This window comes from Bombus pyrosoma, linkage group LG5 (assembly GCF_014825855.1).
Source record: "Bombus pyrosoma isolate SC7728 linkage group LG5, ASM1482585v1, whole genome shotgun sequence".
NCBI lineage: Eukaryota > Metazoa > Arthropoda > Insecta > Hymenoptera > Apidae > Bombus > Bombus pyrosoma.
The window spans coordinates 10,736,712-10,755,905 of record NC_057774.1 but is presented as its reverse complement, the minus strand read 5'-3'; the positions used below and the strand labels follow the sequence as shown (position 1 = coordinate 10,755,905).

The 19,194-nt window shown below is 26.4% G+C and overlaps 3 protein-coding genes across 8 annotated transcripts; 1 reads left to right on the top strand and 2 right to left on the bottom strand.

The window, feature by feature from the left end:
• Positions 1-78: 78 nt before the first annotated feature.
• LOC122567516 (probable cleavage and polyadenylation specificity factor subunit 2) lies at positions 79-3,366 on the bottom strand. Of its 2 annotated transcripts, none has more exons than XM_043726128.1 (11): positions 3,226-3,366; positions 2,865-3,067; positions 2,625-2,784; positions 2,179-2,530; positions 1,794-2,104; positions 1,460-1,719; positions 1,197-1,382; positions 747-1,116; positions 490-684; positions 289-426; positions 79-212 (listed from the first exon to the last, which is right to left on the bottom strand). In XM_043726128.1, exons 2-11 carry the CDS (start codon positions 3,011-3,013, stop codon positions 120-122), a joined length of 2,214 nt encoding a protein of 737 aa, XP_043582063.1. In that variant the 5' UTR covers positions 3,014-3,067; positions 3,226-3,366; the 3' UTR covers positions 79-119. The 2 variants fall into 2 exon arrangements, with proteins under 2 accessions (XP_043582063.1, XP_043582062.1); XM_043726127.1 differs by having other exon boundaries at positions 2,865-3,140; positions 3,226-3,352.
• A 335-nt stretch (positions 3,367-3,701) lies between these two features.
• Positions 3,702-7,227, top strand: LOC122567519 (beclin 1-associated autophagy-related key regulator). Of its 2 annotated transcripts, none has more exons than XM_043726131.1 (9): positions 3,702-4,163; positions 4,430-4,535; positions 4,628-4,709; positions 4,777-5,014; positions 5,190-5,371; positions 5,423-5,594; positions 5,741-5,917; positions 5,991-6,120; positions 6,208-7,227. In XM_043726131.1, exons 1-9 carry the CDS (start codon positions 3,964-3,966, stop codon positions 6,370-6,372), a joined length of 1,452 nt encoding a protein of 483 aa, XP_043582066.1. In that variant the 5' UTR covers positions 3,702-3,963; the 3' UTR covers positions 6,373-7,227. The 2 variants fall into 2 exon arrangements, with proteins under 2 accessions (XP_043582066.1, XP_043582067.1); XM_043726132.1 differs by having other exon boundaries at positions 3,703-4,163; positions 5,438-5,594.
• A 1,103-nt stretch (positions 7,228-8,330) lies between these two features.
• Positions 8,331-18,748, bottom strand: LOC122567523 (protein phosphatase 1B). 4 transcript variants are annotated; one of them, XM_043726143.1, is made up of 6 exons: positions 18,592-18,748; positions 17,089-18,014; positions 16,460-16,577; positions 14,232-14,343; positions 13,882-13,936; positions 8,331-8,708 (listed from the first exon to the last, which is right to left on the bottom strand). In XM_043726143.1, exons 2-6 carry the CDS (start codon positions 17,899-17,901, stop codon positions 8,691-8,693), a joined length of 1,116 nt encoding a protein of 371 aa, XP_043582078.1. In that variant the 5' UTR covers positions 17,902-18,014; positions 18,592-18,748; the 3' UTR covers positions 8,331-8,690. The 4 variants fall into 4 exon arrangements, with proteins under 4 accessions (XP_043582078.1, XP_043582074.1, XP_043582076.1 ...); XM_043726139.1 differs by lacking the exon at positions 8,331-8,708 and having other exon boundaries at positions 12,521-13,936; XM_043726141.1 differs by lacking the exon at positions 8,331-8,708 and having other exon boundaries at positions 12,521-13,936; positions 18,565-18,746.
• Between the last annotated feature and the right edge of the window lie 446 nt (positions 18,749-19,194).

Here is a 19,194-nt window from a genome sequence, read left to right as displayed (position 1 = left end):
ATTATTTTTCCTTACGTAACGTTTGAAAAGATTTTTTGGAAATTATTTTTAAGGTTTGCACAATAAAAGAACAATAAGTAGTTTTGTATTGAATTTAAATTTATTAGTATAAAGATGACTTATACAATTGCGTATTGTTCGTATAACAATTCGCGTACTTTATAATAATCTTCTGAAATGCAACCTTCTAATATTACTTTTCCAGCCTCGTGCTAAAAAGATCGTATTAAACTATAAAATATTTTTATTTTATCAGATTATTGTATTTTGATGATATTAAATACAGACCCTCCTAACGGCGATAGTATTATTGCAACACCATAAAACACCTCCACTAAATTCAGAAGGAATATTACTTTTGTTCAAAATCTGTTTAAAATCAGATAGTTTTAACTCGTTTATAAATGTTGTTTGATGGCCGGGTACCTATAATTTATAAATACATTTATATTGTAGAAACTAAAACTTCATTTTTGTATGAATACATACCTCATTTAATGGTAATGGTTCCAACGTAAGTATTTTGTCGCTTTGATCTATTACATCATCTGACTCGGTACCTGCAACAGCATCTCGGCATATCTGATCACGAGCAGTTATCATTGCATCAACCCATGCTACCTCAGAATCACCTTTTCCCTTTGAAAAGTTTAAGCCACTAACAAGCGCATCTGTCAAACGAACCTGAATAAAACGCGACATTTTAATTTATACACATCGGTTTACAAAAATTAATTAAATATTACCTGGTATATGTGTGTTTCTGTTGTAGCATCTAATGTTTCTCCTCTCCCTGGAATAAACACTCGTGCACCTGCACTTTGTGCTTGTTGAGCCAGGATTTCAGTGTCCTTTTGTGATCCTCTAACTAGTACAACTCTTCGTGGTCTTAATTGTGCTAAAATTTTCTGTAGTGATTCTCCGTCGGATCTACCTTCAAAATCTATATATGTGACAGATGCATTAACTGTCATTGTACGTGTAACTTGGATACATTTTGTTGGGATATCAGTGGGTATTTCTGGATGATGAGTAGTATCTTCTTGTTTTGTTTCCAGATTTTCTTTATTATCATCCACTTCTGGCATAGTTTCTGCTATTTTATAATCTTCTGGTCTATGATATATACAAATCAATATAAATATTTAAAACTTATTATACATAGCTATTATTAATTTAATATTATAAAGTAATACCTTATAATTTCTCCATATTCGTCGATTTTAATTTTTTCTTCTACAAATGGGAACATAGGGTGTTGTTTTTTACTTTGTTTGAAAAATCCTGGTTTACTTTCTTGTTTTACTAATAAATCGTGTTTTCCTCTTCCCCCACCAACTTCTATTTCATCTTCTGATTCAGAACTTACATCAGCAGTCTCCCTAAAAGGTATAAAAGTATTCAAGGAATAAGAGATATTTTAAGAATAAGTTAATTTTTATATTATGCAATCACATACATTTGTTCTTGTTTCAATTGCTCTTGCTTTAATTTTTCTTTTCTTTGATATTCTTCTAATTCAAGTCCTTCTAACTTAATTCTCCTTTTCACCTCCAATGTAATATTTCTATTACCGCCCTTTTCAACCAAATCTCTTGCTAGTGTTCCTGGTGATGTCCTGCTAGTTAATATAATACTGTTTTGGGGATTACCACACCATTGCAAAAACAACTCTCTTGAGAAACCACATTCCATATCTGGAGTACTTGCAAGTACAACCTAGAGTATTTGTATATAAATGTATTTTCAATTATAATGTTTGTAAGTTATAATTTTATTAATGATATTCTAACCTTTGGACTGGGAACTTGATTTAATTCTGCCATACTGTGACATAGTTGTAAATGCTTAAATTGAAATGGATTGTTTCTAGCACCTTCAAAACTCCTCATTAATTTATCACTCATCCATTCTATTTGTGACTTAGCAAACTCAACGACATTGTAACTAACATTGTTCAAAAGAGCCAAAGAATATGCAAGTAAACCAGATTCTTTATTACGCCATAATTGGTCCAACATATGAGCCAATTCTAATACACGACCAGCTGTATCTACACTGACCAAGACATTTCCACCTCCACGTAATGTTTGTAAAATATTTGCTGTAAATTATTATTGCCCATAAAGTATTATAAAAATTTATTGCTGGAATTATCATAAGCGTTTATTTTCATACTCATTAATTTTTCATCTCTTGTTCTACGTCTTGCTTGCTGATAAGTAGCATTGAAAGCATCTGTTATTAACAAAGATGGTCTCTGTAGTCTTTCTAATTCACAACCATTTAAATGTCGTTCTTTTTTGTGATTAAAATCAACAGCATATATTATGTCTTCTTCACCAACTTTTACAATTTTCCAGATGGTTCCCCCAATCATGTGACCAGCTGGTAAAGGTGTTAAAGTAACTCCATATCCTTTTCCTTTCATTGAAATGCTTTGATTATATTTTAACTGAACTATTTTGTCAAATGCTGCATCAACATCATCAAGTGTAAAAAGATCAAAGTCTTCCATATTATGACGGGACTATAATAAATAAGCATAAATGTCCTTTGTATGTATATGATTCTTTCTTATGTTATCGTAAAAAAATAATTGAAATTCTTTTCATCAAAAATACCTGATACATATCATACATAAACATTTGTCCCATCTTATATACAGGAATAGTAGCATATATTGGACAATTTAATCCACATTTTCCAACTAGATATGGTAAAGCACCCAAATGCAATGGATCTGGATATGATAAGAGTACTGCATCTATTTGGTGAACATGTCTGAAATAATATTGTATTGTTTAGTTTAAATTCCCTATTGCATTTATAATTACTCAAATAATATATAACAATTTATCAACCGTTTTAATTCTTTTATAAATTCTTGATCAAAATTTTCATCCCATCCACAATCAAGTAATATTCTTAATTCATCAACTTGCAATATATAACAAGGAGGAGATTCATCCATAGCCCCAGAAATAGCGTGAAGTTTTATTATTGATGTCATTGTCTTTATTTTCTTTTTTCACTTATTAAAATATATACATAAAATAGATAATACCTAAAAATTCATTTAGCATATGCTTTTATTTCTTAATTATTATAGAACTCATGATGTTTATTTTCAACGTAACCTAACATAAAGGTGTGATTAATTATAAATAGATTCATAACTTTAAAGGAATGCCAAAATATTAAAAAAAAAATAACATTGATTACCGTCTAATATTAATTTAATTATTTCTAAATGTATGGAGATGTCTGAAAACAAAACATTTCAAAATATTTTCTTAAGCTTAGAAAGCAATCAACAAACGGTACAATTGACTTTTGGCTAAAGTCCCGGTATTTCATAGTAAGAAAAATGAATAATTTCGTCAATGTTACATAAATTACAATGAATATTTCATAAGTATATAATTATAAATTTGTAAGTTAAAGAAAAAAGTACAGCAAAGGGTAATTAACAATTATAAACCAATGTAAAATGTATAATTTAAATAAAATCATAAGTAAAATATAAACGAGTAATTTTCGAATAATTTTTATACATCTCAAAGAAGAAAAGTCATAATATTATTCAGTTGGTATCTATGTGTGTTTTACCGTAACTGTGTTTACAAATACATTCTAAGATTTATGTATACATTGTTTGTCTCTCTCTTTATCTCGTAGCATAACGGGACTTTTTTCAAGACGATTGCAGTCACGGTGCAGCTATGAGATACGTAAGTTGAGATTTAAGTTTGTTTTTTCCATAATTCAACGATTACTCGTCGAATTATATGGAAATTTTGTGTGAAATTAGATCGCGTGTATGTAGTATGGATAAGTATAAAAGTGAAGATATGCGATAAAAATATCATGTAACGGAGTGGCGGGAGATTGCAAGTAAATAGCAGATCAGCTGATGAGTGACAACAGACGAACGAAAGCTTATTGTTCTTGGTCTTGGTTATGGCGACAAGCAGTTCCGATGGCTCTTGTACAGCACCTGCAGATTTTCAGCTTTCGTCAGAGTTGGAAGACGTTTCGAATCGTTTAAGCGTGAATTTATTAAAGTGCCCACTGTGCCATAATAGTCGCCGAATTTTTCATTGTCGGCAGTGTATTCAAAATGGAGATTTTATCCATTCAACTTCTGTTTATTCTGAACGGTAAATATATACTTATAATTTACGTATTTACTGGCCATTTATTTTTATGTATTAAAGCTTTGTTTGGCACCAAACATTCTTTAAATATTTCTAATAATGTTGAGTGTAAAAATAAATTTTTATTCTCACTATATTACGAAAAAGATTCGTTATGAAGTTTCGATGCATCAGTTTTCAAACTTTTAATTCATATAAGTAATAATTGTATACGTTCAAATATTTTATTTTTAAAATATTATATTTTACTCCGATCGGTATCTGAACAGGTTTGCAGATAAACAATTGCGACTTTTACGGTTGAAAGCTGCCAGAGCTCAATTGGAAGAAAAATGTGTAAAAGCTCTTGAAAAACATAAACAAAGGGATAAATTGGTATTTTATATTTAATATTTTAAAGTCAATAATAAAAAAAATATGAATTTTTGTATACTATCATCGTATTTAATTATTCTTTGGGTTTGTAGATATGTGATATAAATACTTGTAAAGAAAGAGTTAGACTACTCCAGTCATTAGTGAATGAAACGAGGCAAAGTATAAACAGAGGTATATATACCATAATTATGTAATATTTAGGAAAGTGCTAGACTAAATGATGTTTAATAATATGCAGGTAATCAACGTTTAAATATTCTCAAAGACGTAAACTCTCAGTTAGCACTTAGATTACCTAGACATGAAGAACGAGTAGAAAAATTACATCGTTATGTTACTGGTTTGAGAGCAAAACAAGAAAAACAAAAAGAAGCGGTAGATAGGAAAAGACAGCAGTTGAAAAAAGTCATCAGAACTGCTGCTAAACAATTAATTCAATATATTTTTCCATTATCTAAAGTGCAACCTAGTAGAAGGTAATAATATCCATTAACTATCTAAAAAATTATTAGGAATTGTGAAACTTATGATCAAATATTTGATCATATCGATGATCAAAATTTATTTATTAAACATTTTTCTACTTGTTTTTATAGAAGAAGTAATATTTTAATCAATAAAAATTGATAAGAAAATATTAACTGTTTTTAGTCTGTGTAGTAGCGAGGAAGATGCTAGTTCAGATGTAACTTGTGCACTGGCAGATGCATCTGGAACATCATATGTTAGAGGCAGATGGATAAATGATACAGAAAATGCTCTAGAAGTCCAACATCGTATAGTTGCCCCAACTTTACCAGGAAGTGGAGATTATAGTGCTTATTCTTTATGGGGTACATATGCCATTTAGCTTGAACTTTTTAAATAAATTTTATAAATATCAGACACATCTGTTTTAGTGGCAGCAAATAAAGATGGTGTACCAGGTGCAAATAAAGAGACTGCAATGCACAATCCAGCATATAATATCAGTGCTGCTTTAACTTATGCTACACAGTTGGTTAATATTATTGCTTATTATGTTAATGTAAGGCTACCATATAAACTTGCTTATGGGTATGTCAAAAATATTTCATTTTTTATATGCAATATTTTTTGTATGAATCATTGAAATAGAGATAGGATTACATGTAATATTTTTTATATCAATCATTGCAATAAAGATAGGATATTATTAAAATTTGATTTTTAAATATTTTCAGAGAATTTTGTGGAAATGAGATGTCAGATCAAAAATTTGCCAAGAAAGTAGCAAGGCTCAATAGCAATGTATTACATTTATGTTTTACACAAAATACCAACACTGCAGTTTTACATCCAATGCATACTCTGCAAAATCTAATGCACTTGCTCAATACTGAAATTAGTGATCTTGGGAGGTATATATTTATTGTATTTATTTATTGTTATTATACACTAATAGATTATTTAATGATTTGTATATTATGACAGAATTGGTCCAATGGAAGTTGATTCAAATATTGTAGCACAATTGCACAGTCAATTAGTTCCCGATTTAGAAAATAGCGACGATTCTGCTTCTGATGAAGAGGAAGATACTTTTAATTGGGATTGGGAAGCTGTAAGTTTGCTTTGATTAATTTACTAACGGCTGATGTGTCATTTAATAATGTCTCACGTATATTATATAAATATTTCATTTTTATAGGTACCAAATGTTGCTTGTCCTGAAATGGCAGTTCCCATTCCTGGTGCAATGATTAGTCAACAATCATCTAGTATGCAAGTGAATCAAAGTGTTGCTGGAGGCTTAGTTACAAGTGCTGCAGCTAGTATAGCCTCTATTTGGCGTGGTTGGACAACAAATAAATAGACTGTTCTATTTAATTAATAAATCTCTTTTTATACAAATCATAACTACATATGTAAGAACATATGTAACAAAAGACACAAAATTGACAATGCTCCAAAAAATGTGAAATATTGAAGAATGAATGTTTAAAAGTATAATGTACTGTAAATACATGTATGAATTTATTACTTCATATATGGTACGTGAAATAGTTTAATTCCGTGATAACAAATTTTGTAAGATCTGATGATTAGTTTATTTTGAACTATTTATATAACATACTGATTTGTGCTATTATTTGTAATATAATTCCAAATACTTTTAGTATGCTGATGATAGATTGTAATTCTGTGGTACAAATTTTGTAAGTGTACAAGCAACCGTTTGAACACTATATTACATTTTCAATAATTCTTTACTTATAAATATGTTTCATTAATAAGATGTGAGTTTAATACGACTGCCTTTTTTATGCTCACTGCACTTTGTGTAATTATGTATCTGTTAACATATACATAAAATATTTCCTCGCATTAAAGGTGTCATTACTGTCATGATATTATCCGTGTACTTCTAAGTTATTACAACATGGTTTTAACATAATGTTTTAAGATCTATAATATTTTGGTTTTCTACAAATATATACAATCGGACAAATCAGGTAACAAGTTTATTACTTAAAACTACTTAATGTGTTTTATAAGCGATATAATGTCTCCGATAGGAAAACCATATCTTAAAAATGTTATCATTTTTATGTAGATATGATCATATCATATATATTTCACACATATTTTTGATCATATTATATCGAAAAAGATATGACCTGTTAAACACTTCATACCTGACAATATACTATACATAATATGGATGTAAGCAAGGTTGTATTAGATTAATGACTTTTCATTAAATTAAGTTAAAATTAAGAATAACATATATGATATCAAAGTAAATTTTGTATTTGAGGTGTTGTTGAAGATATATTATGTAGATTTAGTAAAAATCAAAAGTGATTTATATATTATTACTACTAAAGCACAAATTTACCAATGTAGTATAGATGCACCATTATATTATCCTTAAAATATATGTAATTCTTGTAGTAAATTACGTTTTCCTAATTAAATGTTTCATTAAAATAACAATTCAAATTATTTAATATCTACAATTATACATAAGAATAGGAAATAAAATGTTCTTCATTTTGCCTATTATATATGTATTTTAATTTTAATATATATGTTACGAAGGAATTATAGTTATATAGGAGGAGAGTGAATACCTATATGTAAAGTAAATATGTATATGTAATTGATATTAATTGTAATATCAATTTACTAATAATTGTAATAATAATCATTTTTTTATAGAATATCATTAAAAAATAGAACCAATTGTCTCTTATAATTGTTAAATTTAAAATACAACATAATGTAAAATTATCTATTATGAGAATAAGTAATATTATGCATAGTTACATTTGATTAAATAATTTTATACGTGTTCGTTTTTTCGAAAATTATAGCGTTTTATAAACTACAAGGATAAACTTATTTTATGGAATTATAATTGAATACTAATGCAAAATGTTATATGTAAACTGAAATTTGTAAACAAACTAGCACAAATTTATAAATGTTATTTGATAAGTACTTTAAGAAATTTAATAGCACATCACATAGTTCATGTGCTTTAATTAAAATAAAAATGTAGATCTAGTTCTTATCAAGATATTCTTGATAAAATTAAAAAAATATTTTGGATTAGTTTGATAAGTAATGTAAATATAATGATATACAGTTTATATATTATATAAAATGGCTATGTTTTACCTACAAAGTTTCATTGTGATATTACAAATAAATTAGAGCTTGTTTTTTATCAATTTTATTGTACTTTTTAATTCAGTAATATTATGGGGGTCTTAAGTATAAATTTGCATACTTTTGGATTATATAAATAACAAAAAATCAATAAAATATAATTGATAAATATTTATTGAGTAGAGAAGGATAATAATATACAACATTAACTATATGTTCAAAGTAAAAATCTATAGTATATTGCTATAGAGAACTTGATCAGATTTTTATCTTTACTTAAAAATTAAAATGCTTTGTACAATAAATTTTGTAACTGAATTTAGTATTACAATGCAACTTCCAAAATTATTTAACCAGAAATTAAATATGCCTGCATCATTCGATTACCATCCCACAGTCTCTCTTCTTGTAGCACTCGTCAGTAATTCTTGTTGCTTGGTATCTCATTTTCATGACTTGTTGATTCACCAGTTTATTGTATATCACATGTATCAAATTGTATACATATTGAGTACACTAACTGGCTTGAGAATTCTGTAAGCATATCATCATATAGTATTTTAATTTCTATGTACATACATTTTATCTTACACTTAGTGTAAAATTCTTATTATTAACAATTAAAAAAAGAAAAAAAAATTTTTCTTAGTACTTCTCCATAAAGATAGAATATTATTTGTTTTACATCATAATTTCAAAAAATATAAAATTATAGACTATAGATATTTTTTAATCCTATAATAAATTAAATTATATTAAGCATTATATCCATAAGATATTCATTAGTGACTAATCTAAATAATATATTTCAATATTAAGGTCGAGAATAACTATTTTTATGACATCAATTAAAGATATAAAATACATTACATACTTACACTAGTGAAATATTAAATGTTATCAAGATGATTATCTTGAAATATTAGAAAATATGGCAAATATTGAAACAAATTATATTAAGGAATATTCTTTTATTTTTTAGGTTTAATTTGTATTTTAAAAACTAATTAAATATATCTTAAAATGTATCTATAAATCACATTTCTCTATACCTTTCTTATTAGTAAATTGTAAATTTATGTTTGAAATACATTGTTTATATATATTTTATATTATTTGTTGTTCATTCAAGTTTTTGTTTAAGATTGTGGAAAAGTTTTATATTACTTAAATTGGTATACTAATTTTTAAAAATATATAGTAGATTAAAAATATCCAAACATTCGAAAACTTGAAAAAAATTGTAGTTGCATAAATTAAAACTTCCTATTATTAGTTTGCAGTGGAAAAAAATGAAGGGATAATAATTAAAATACAGCAATATACAATTTAAAATAACAATATTATTTGGACTAATATGTTTAATGCAATCCAATGGCTACTAAAATTTTCAAACAAAATCCTTTTGACTTAAAAAAAGCATTTTAAAATATACGTGGCATATAGAAACAAAGAAAAATTTTTTAAATATCAAAAGCTGCAATATACAAACTGTGTAATAGAGTGTGTTAATTATTTAAAAAATAAAAAAAAATTTTGCAAGATAATAAAAGTCAACATTCACAAAACACACACACTTATGAAAATAACAATTATATTCATTATATATGGGTTTAATTATGTATATTATATACAATAATGTAGATAAATAATAGCATATCAGTAAATCTATGTATGATGGTATTATACATACAGTTGTATTTTTTCTTATACTGAATTCAAAATATCAGGATTTTCAGTATAAAAATATAAAAATAAACACACATACACACACGTGCGCACGCACGCACATACACACACATCCCAAGATCTTAATTGCTGGTTGCACTAATTATAGGATGCATATTATTTACATATATATGTTGATATATTCTCATACATAATTATGTAAATGTATGTATAATGTTAAATAAAGAATAAAGTAATGATAATATTCTAATCACAAATAAAATAACATTACCATGATGTAATAAATTAATAAATTCAACAATTAAGATCTTGACACATTTGCAGTTAAAATAGATAATTTTACACAATATCAAGCATGTCACATTCCAAAATTATTTTATGATGCATTAAGTACTACACTGTAAAAATTAAGAAGAAATTTTATTAGTAGAGAAAATGAGGGAAGGATTGTCTTTATTTACATATACATAATATACGTGAACAGTAAAAGCATTTCCCCTTAAGAAAAGAAAAAAATTATATAAAATGTAGAAATTTTATATTTTCAAGTGTATTATTAATTTACACAAACATTATTAGCAGACGTTGGAATTAAAATACAGAAAGCAAATATTATTTTATATTAATATGTCTCTAGATATAATTTTGAAATAATAGGATCTTTTATCTGTATCAATTGTATTTTTAATCTTGTAAATTAAATTATATAGCATGTGTAATTATATTGAAATACTAACAACAATTATGATTCAGATCTGTAATTGGAGAATTCAACTTGAACTGCAGGAAAGGACTTGAATATTGTTGAAACGTAATCTGAAGAATGAAAATGGGATGTGAAAGGATTATGCAACAAAACAATCAATTTGATAAAGATGTTTAGAGAAATTATTCTTTTGTTTTAATTGAAAATTTGGAAATTAGACATAGGGTAATAGGCATTGTGTAATTTGGGATATTAATATGCAAATTAAGAAATTTACAATTACTTGAAAAGAAAACATAATTCAGGTACACACATTGAAGAAACTTTTTTTTTTGTTTATTTTGTACACCATGTAATATTTATGAAATAATTTTTTTTAAAAGTAAATAATGTGTAGAAATTATTATGTCATTGTAAAATTATTATGCAAGCATATTCAATGAAATTCTTTGAAAATAAAATTTAAGACACACAAAAGAAAAATTACAATAAATATATACAAAACAAAAAATAAAGAGCTACTACTTTTTAAATCTTATAAATGCATATATTTTTTATCATTTCTGTTAACTAATAGCCCCATTCCGGATAGTATTGATATCTACAATATTTTAAGTACAAAATGCAAAATACATGTATTATTTAAGAATGAATAAATAATTGTTAGCATTGTTGTCTAAATTTTATGAAGTTGCGAAATTAATAAGGATCATGCCCAAAATAGAAATTACAGAATAGGACTACTAGTAAAAAGTAGAAGAAACACATGTTAAAAACGTATTTTGAATTTATTTTCATAACCATTGTTATCATTATCACGAGTATATTGTTACTTTTGTTATTACTAATACTCGAGTATATTCAATAAAAGAGTAATAATAAATTTATACTTGCATGTATCAAAACGAATAAAGTACTTTACTTTTTAATTAAAAGTACACAGGAATTTTGATAATAATAAAGTTTCTGCGTTTTAATTTTTACTTTTAATTATAAACATATTTTAGTAATATGAATATGTAATATCTAAGGCAAGATAGTTTAATTAAATGTTATTTAACTATCTTGTAAGTTTTATTTTGAATTATTTATAGACGAATAATGTTATATATTTTCAATATTTCGTCAAAAGTTCACAACGAATAATTAACATTTTCAAAAATACGTAAAATGAAAATTATTATATGAGCAAATTCTATAAAGTAAATGGTTTAAGATATCAGTAAAACATATTACTACCTTTATACACTCCATACTTCATTATTAGTAAAAATAGAGGAGATAACTCTATGCAGGGAATTTGTTATTTATTTTAATATATTACTTTAAAACGATAATAGACTGTTAACGTTAGTTAATTTCAGGACCTTTTTTTAACCAGGAACGGTAATATATACTTTGGTATATGTATGCTAGATTTATATACTTGAGGATGGCCTTGACAGATAGTTTCTGTTACATATATTTTTGGAGATACAAAATTAATCACATAACAAGATAAAAAATTAAATATATGATTACCTGATATATGTGGTTTCATTAAGCAGTTAAGTCTCTGTGTACAAATACATTTAATGTCTTCAGAAATCAATAATGTGCTATTCTTGTAATATATCTTAAGTACTATACTTACTTGTCCTTCATTATGTTTATATGATGAATATCGAAACCTGTATCTTAATTGATTTTTATATTCTCTCGTTACTTATAAATTACTTATGAAATATTGATTTTTTGTAACTAACATTGTTTTTTTATTCAATCATAGAACTTTAGTTGTGATGAAATCAAGTAATGAAATAATTTGAGATAAAATCGATTATTTAAATTTAGATACAAATAATGTAATTTCGAATGTAATTCTCGTCTTAAGAAACTAAAATCAAGGCCTCCTTACTACATTCCTACTGCTCGATTTTTAGAACGATTTAAATAAAATATTGATACACAATTTCCTGAACATAATTTTTATGTATATACATAGTATTGATATTTCTAAAACTAAACGATCAGTTTTTCTACTCTTCTAGCGCGTGACAAAGTTTGAGACATCTTCAAATATAGAATGAACAGCTATATAAATATACTTAAAATTTATTAAGGAAGAGCATGAAAAACTGACCTAAGAAGTAATTGTTCTGAGCGTAAGTTCTCTAGAGCTACAAAAATATATAATCGTTTATAGTAATATTATGCAGCAACATAGCAAGAGGATATGATATAAATATTCTACCCAGGATTAATTTTAATGGAAAACTAGATTTGTGAAATAATTTAAATCTACGAAAAGAAAATTACTATTCAAAATATTGAAAAATATACATCTTTTTTTATTCTGGTAAATTGTTTAATGCAGAAGTTGATTAATTCAAAATATATTAAAATAAAGTAAGTGATTTATAAGTATTATTATAGCAACATTACTCACAGTAATTTTCACATTATCTAGTTTTTCATAGAATATAGGTATATTTGTATATATTCTCGGTAGAATACTTTTAAATCCTCTGCTTATAACTGTAATATAAACATTTTTTACTCCTTGGATGAAGGATTTATAAAATCCAACAATAGATAGTGATAATTATGAGAACCACTAATACCAATATTAATTAGAATCAGCTGTAGGATGTACTTTGAGTTCACTTTCCGCGTTTTTCCAAATTCCATAGTGAAATATATCAAGAGATATTTCTTAATGTTTAAATGTTGTAGAATAACAACATTTTTTAATTAATTTACAATCCACAATATCTTTTTGCAAAAGGATGGTAATATAAAACAAATTTCTTTACCTTTTCATATTATTAGTTAATTTCATGTTACTTGAATTGCAAACTAAACGTTTTAACTGCTAAATAATTCTAATAAATAATTCCAAAAGCAAAATTAATATTTCTCATCATCATTGGATATCTAAAATTATTTAGAAATTTAAAAAATGAATTGTGTATTTATCTTTTTGAATGGGTGAATGTATAATAGTTCAGGATTTTTAAATGTAGTTTTAAACTCTAATTTATTTTTATCAACAATAACGCATTGCAAGAATGTAAGATCTGCACATGTTTAGTAGCAGACCTAATTTAAGATTTACTTTATAATATACCAGTATACTTTTCTTGCAAGTTAAAAATGAATCTCTTTTTACATTAGATGAGATCAGTAAAATAAAGATAATTCCGATAGCATCTGCATCGTTATATGATTATGGAACATGATTGATGATGTCTAATGATTACAGTTGTACATTTAATGCAGTATACAAAAAAAGGTTAGTTATATCGAAAGGAAATCGTATCCAAGACTTACACTATCTGCTCGGTTGGGACAAACTTCTCGAAACACTTGTTCAATAAAAGGTTGCCTAAAAAGAAAGAAATTTTTATATTACAATTTTAATTAATACATATTAATATTTTAGTAAAATTGTATAGACTATAAATAATTTTATCTTGTTTTTTTATTTTATTTAATCAGCATTAAATTCCAAAACAATAAACACTAAAAGAGAATTCAAATTTTGGAGCTAAGCCAAATATAACATTCCTATATTCCCTTTGATTTCAGAAACTATAACCTTAATACAATTTTATATCTAACTTATCAACTAATAGAAAATATGATGAAATAAAAACTTAATAATTCATAAATATACATACTTAGCGGAAAGTCCACCACCAGGAGGAAGATTAGGAAATTCTTGGTCCACAAGAAGTTGTAACAGTTGCAAAAAATCAAATTCATTTTTGTCCTTTTGCACAGCAACGATTTCTATAAATATAATAACAAAATTAAATTGTTTTTATTAAGGATGCTTATATCTTAAATATTATCTCTACTATTATTAGAGTGCATTGTGCATGTACTATTAGATTTGTGCAAAAAACGTTTGATCAATATCATTTAAAAAATCAGATGCATCTTGTAGTATCTGATATATATTTTTAAAAATTTTATTTGTTTATTGTGTCACTTTAGTGTTTTATGGAACAGTATTATTAAAACAAAAAGATAAACACAACAAAATAACTATGCATGCTATGCACCAAAATTCATGCATCTACTTAGGACTGGAAAACTTAGTGCTTTGGTACATTTCTTATGGAAATTCTTGATACAAAGTCCGGTCTTAAGTAGACACATTAGTATCTATATTTATGTATAAATAAACATGGTTTTAACAACCTTTTTAAATTTATCCACCATTGGAATTGTATAATCTTATGTAATACACACTCATATATATACATACATACATACATACATACATACATACATACACACATACATACATATATATACACACAGATATATATGTCTGTTGTAATGTTCCTCCATAAGAAATGCATTATTAAAAAATAAAATTTCGATAGGTAAAGTATTTCTAAACTTTCAGAAGGAAATGTTCACCTACCTGTGATATCACTTAAATATATTTGAAAAGAGGAACAAACAACTTTTGAATACAAATTTTACTTACAAAAAAGTTTAAAAGAATACCAACTCCAAGGGTGGAATGCATTTTTAAGTAAAATTAATAATTGATGTTAAAAGAGTTTAATCAAAGGAGAAACAATTAATACAATTTGACAGCACACACAGAGAGAGAAAACTAACATTATATATAAACAACTATCAATGTATCTTGCTATCTGTTTAACAGTTGAAGCTAGAAACGCAATATCATTAGTACTCTAATATAATACTCTATTACTGTATTATAATACATACTCTATGTATATACTCTATTTGCTTTAACAATATTTCAATAAACGTCAAAACGAAAGTTATATTAAATGTTTCTTGTGTTTACAAATATTTTAGATATTTTGAATTTACAAAAAACATTTCACTAATCTACTCTACACAAACTTTTATAATTGCAACAAATGGTTGATTTTTATCATGTGTTATTATAAATATAATGAAACACAATTTGCACAAATCACTAAATGAATATTAAGAAAATTCGAATTTACATTAGATGAGAAGTATTTGTAAAACACGGAATTTAACTATGTCTATTTAACAACAGAAATAAATTCCTGTAGATGTAAATTTCGACCTTCTACCTGGATATTACTTATTCTTTTTTCAGAAGTCTTTTATATTATACACATATAATTAATCATAAAGTATCAATAATTAAAATTTGTCCAATTATTTTAGTGGTATTGCACACAATTTATAAAATTACTAATGTTACATTTTTGTAATAACTTTACATGCTAAATTATATATTCAATGATTATGAATATTAAATTTCTAGAGAATAATGTTATATATAACATGAAAATACATTCATAAGAATAAATTTTCAACATTTCTTAATGGAAATATATAAGTATGTATATATGCACATATATCTCTCTCAAGAAAATTAGAGATAGATATACGACAAAATACATGATATTTACTAGAAATATATTTTCATTAACATATATATGAAATAAATAATTAATTCGTTAAAATATTATTGCATTATAGTAAATGGTGATTTATCAAAAAAGTAAAAATTTTGATAATGCATCAGATATTGACATCTATAGAAATATTTGCTTATATAATATATTCTGATTTTAAGTTAATATATTTTAGGTATCAAATAAGATATTTCTATATTTTTAAAGAAAAATGAAAATCCAAATTTGATTTCCAAACTTGTAAGAAATTCGGATCTGATATAGACTCGTACTTGTAAATGTTATACCACTATAATGATTGTATTTTGAATTGTACTAAAATTTGATTATTAGATAATGGTATTAAGTGTTGCTCTCCATTTGAGAGCTACCAGAATGTCAAGTATGTGTGTGATATTGTGATTTTGTATTAATGCAACAGCAGAGAGAATATAATTGATTGGAATATGGAAATGTTAATGAACCTTTGATTCTCCTTTCAATGTCCATTTCAAGCTCAGCTTCTTTTTTCTGTGCTTCTGGATTTGGTTTTGGAGCAGCAGGAAATGTCACCAAAACTATGCTCATATTATCTCTGCTACCCTGCAACAAAAAAAGCACTTGTAACAAATAAAATTGAAAAAATATATTTGACTGCTTAATAAAAATATAAAAAACATTAAATTTGATAAATATTTTTTTGTAAATTTGTTCTTTATCAAACATATGAAATGTTAATAAAACATATGTTTTTAATGTATGAAAACATATTAGTAATCATATATATATTTGCAGCTATTCAATAAGTATATAAAAGAAATATAAACAAAATTAGTAACATAAGAAATAAAAATATAAGACAATAGAAATAGAATGTTATCTAAAGCTTAAAAGTTATAACATATTATTATTATTAATTAATATTTAATATCATTAAGTATCATAGATTGAAAATTATAGATTGAGTTTTGAAATAAATAAAAGAATATAAAAATGCGTAGATTTTAAAATATAGTATCAGTATCTTTAACATTAAAAATAATTTATGTTGGCACACCTTTAGTAGCAAGAAATTCATTATAAAATATACACGAAAAGTTTTAGACATCATTACCTTATACAGACAGGTGTCTATAACCTGGTTCGTAACTGCCTCTAGATCATCTGTAAGCAGCAGCCTTGAATGTATAAAATTACACAGATCTGTGTTGTTCATTACATCCCAAATACCATCACATGCTAAAACTAGAAATTCATCGTGTTCATCATCTCGATCTCGAACAAATATTTCTGGTTCTGGAGACACTAACTGTTCACATGGCCCTCGATCTTTCAAATTTTTGTACTCATAATCTCCCAATGCACGAGATACAGCTAAAGCTCCATTAACTCTTTGAATCATTACACTACCACCAGCATTTTGAATTCTTTCTTTCTCAGCGGGCAAACCTGGTTTGTGATCTCGTGTTGAAAAAACTGGATCTCCTGCTCGGCAAAGTACAGCTCTAGAATCGCCACAATTGGCAATGTATATGTTTCTGGGAGATATAAATGCACAAACAGCTGTAGAACCAGATTTTTCAGTGCCAGAACTCATTTCTGGTAATTCTCTCATTTCATCGTCAAGTCGAAGAAAGCCAGAATGAATTCCTTTGGTCACATTTTCTGCTTTAAATTCTTCTGTTTGCATGATACACTCTAACAAGTGCTCTGCACTATGAGCTGATACTAATGCACCAGCATGACCGTCAAATACTGCAAAATAACTCCAATCCGAGAGACCACCTTTTAAACCAGTTATTGCTCTATGAGCATCTTCCATCTCCATTCTCCAACCCTGCATGCTGGCAACACCATAATGTAATCCATTGCCAGAGCCATGTTCATTATATTTATCTGTTTTTGGAGTATCCAAAAGTGCCCCCATAGTATTTATTTAGTAATTGCTGTGTCAGCTCGATTAATTTATTTTTCTCTTTAAATATTATTTGATTAGCATCTTTTAACTGATCATTCAAATAACACTTTTCTGAGTTTTACCTAAAATTATAAAAATAGAAAAGATAGAAAAATCTTAATTTTTAATACAAAATTGAAATCAAATATAATAATATAAAAATATTGCTTCTAAATTCGAATTTAGATCGAAATCTGAATAACAATATCACGTTTAGCTTATATATATGTATTTATTTATGTGTATGTACTACGCTATTACTTAGAATTTTGTCTCAATTATCGTTTTGTAACAGAAGTTTATTACGATACTATTTCATTCTATGGCTATAATTTTAATTTAAACGGAGAAAAAAGGGCAACTAAAACACAACATCGTTGTAATACCGAACGTAACGTACAAGATAATCTCGACATGCAAATATTTCAAACGAAACACGATAACGTTTTACGTAAATGGAAACATTCGAATTACGTGCAATTACGTTCACTGTATAATTATTACGGTAGCCTCGTCAATAATAAATAAATTAATTGAATATAGGAATGGAAAATCTCGGAAGCGTAAGCTGTATCAGATTCTAATAAGAAACTATTTGGCAGTGCCAAATTTCGCGACTAAAATAGTTTATACCTCAGTCTGCATGTTCGCGAAACTTACGTAGGGAGATCGTGACCAAATATCATCGTTACTTTGCGAAAGTATATATGTGTAGAGCGTGGTATTGCTAATAGACTTGTTTCATATCACTATCACCATGTTCTTTTGCTAGGCTCAACACACAGAACCAACGAAATCGACTTGCATGAATGACGGATATACACTAGGTAATTTTCTGCGCATGCGTCGGTTATTAATAGCATGTTTCATGGCGTCATAATCCGCCAATCAAAAGCCCACGATTTCCGCTCAAGCCTGGGCAATCATACAGGATCCTGAAGTAAAATTAACTCGCGCGCGATACTGGCATTAACTCTCACTAACAAGTATATAAACAACAACATCAAGCTCTTGTCGATGATAAATTGTACTGTCATTGATTACTGCGTTTATCAAAATTGTTATAGTCAGTAAGCGCAGTTTGTTTAAATTTCGAAATTTTGTGAATATAATATAGTACTTTATTTCTTTAAATACATTTTGGCGAATTTTTGTTGATTACATTATAATATGAATTATTTAATGTATAAAAAGTTGTTTTGTAATAATATTCATAATTTTATTAATAGATATATAACGCTATTTTTTATTATATGCAAATTC

Coding starts and splice junctions, on each gene's coding strand:
- LOC122567516 (XM_043726128.1), bottom strand. CDS start 3,013: ATGACATCAATAATAAAACTTCACGCTATTTCTGGGGCTATGGATGAA. Junction 2,531..2,624: donor TTATGTATGATATGTATCAG/GTATTTTTGATG, acceptor TATTTATTATAG/TCCCGTCATAATATGGAAGA. Junction 213..288: donor ATACTATCGCCGTTAGGAGG/GTCTGTATTTAA, acceptor CGATCTTTTTAG/CACGAGGCTGGAAAAGTAAT.
- LOC122567523 (XM_043726139.1), bottom strand. CDS start 17,901: ATGGGGGCACTTTTGGATACTCCAAAAACAGATAAATATAATGAACAT. Junction 16,578..17,088: donor TAGACACCTGTCTGTATAAG/GTAATGATGTCT, acceptor TTTTTGTTGCAG/GGTAGCAGAGATAATATGAG. Junction 14,344..16,459: donor CATTGAAAGGAGAATCAAAG/GTTCATTAACAT, acceptor TTATATTTATAG/AAATCGTTGCTGTGCAAAAG.
- LOC122567519 (XM_043726131.1), top strand. CDS start 3,964: ATGGCGACAAGCAGTTCCGATGGCTCTTGTACAGCACCTGCAGATTTT. Junction 4,710..4,776: donor GAGGCAAAGTATAAACAGAG/GTATATATACCA, acceptor AATAATATGCAG/GTAATCAACGTTTAAATATT. Junction 5,015..5,189: donor AAAGTGCAACCTAGTAGAAG/GTAATAATATCC, acceptor AACTGTTTTTAG/TCTGTGTAGTAGCGAGGAAG.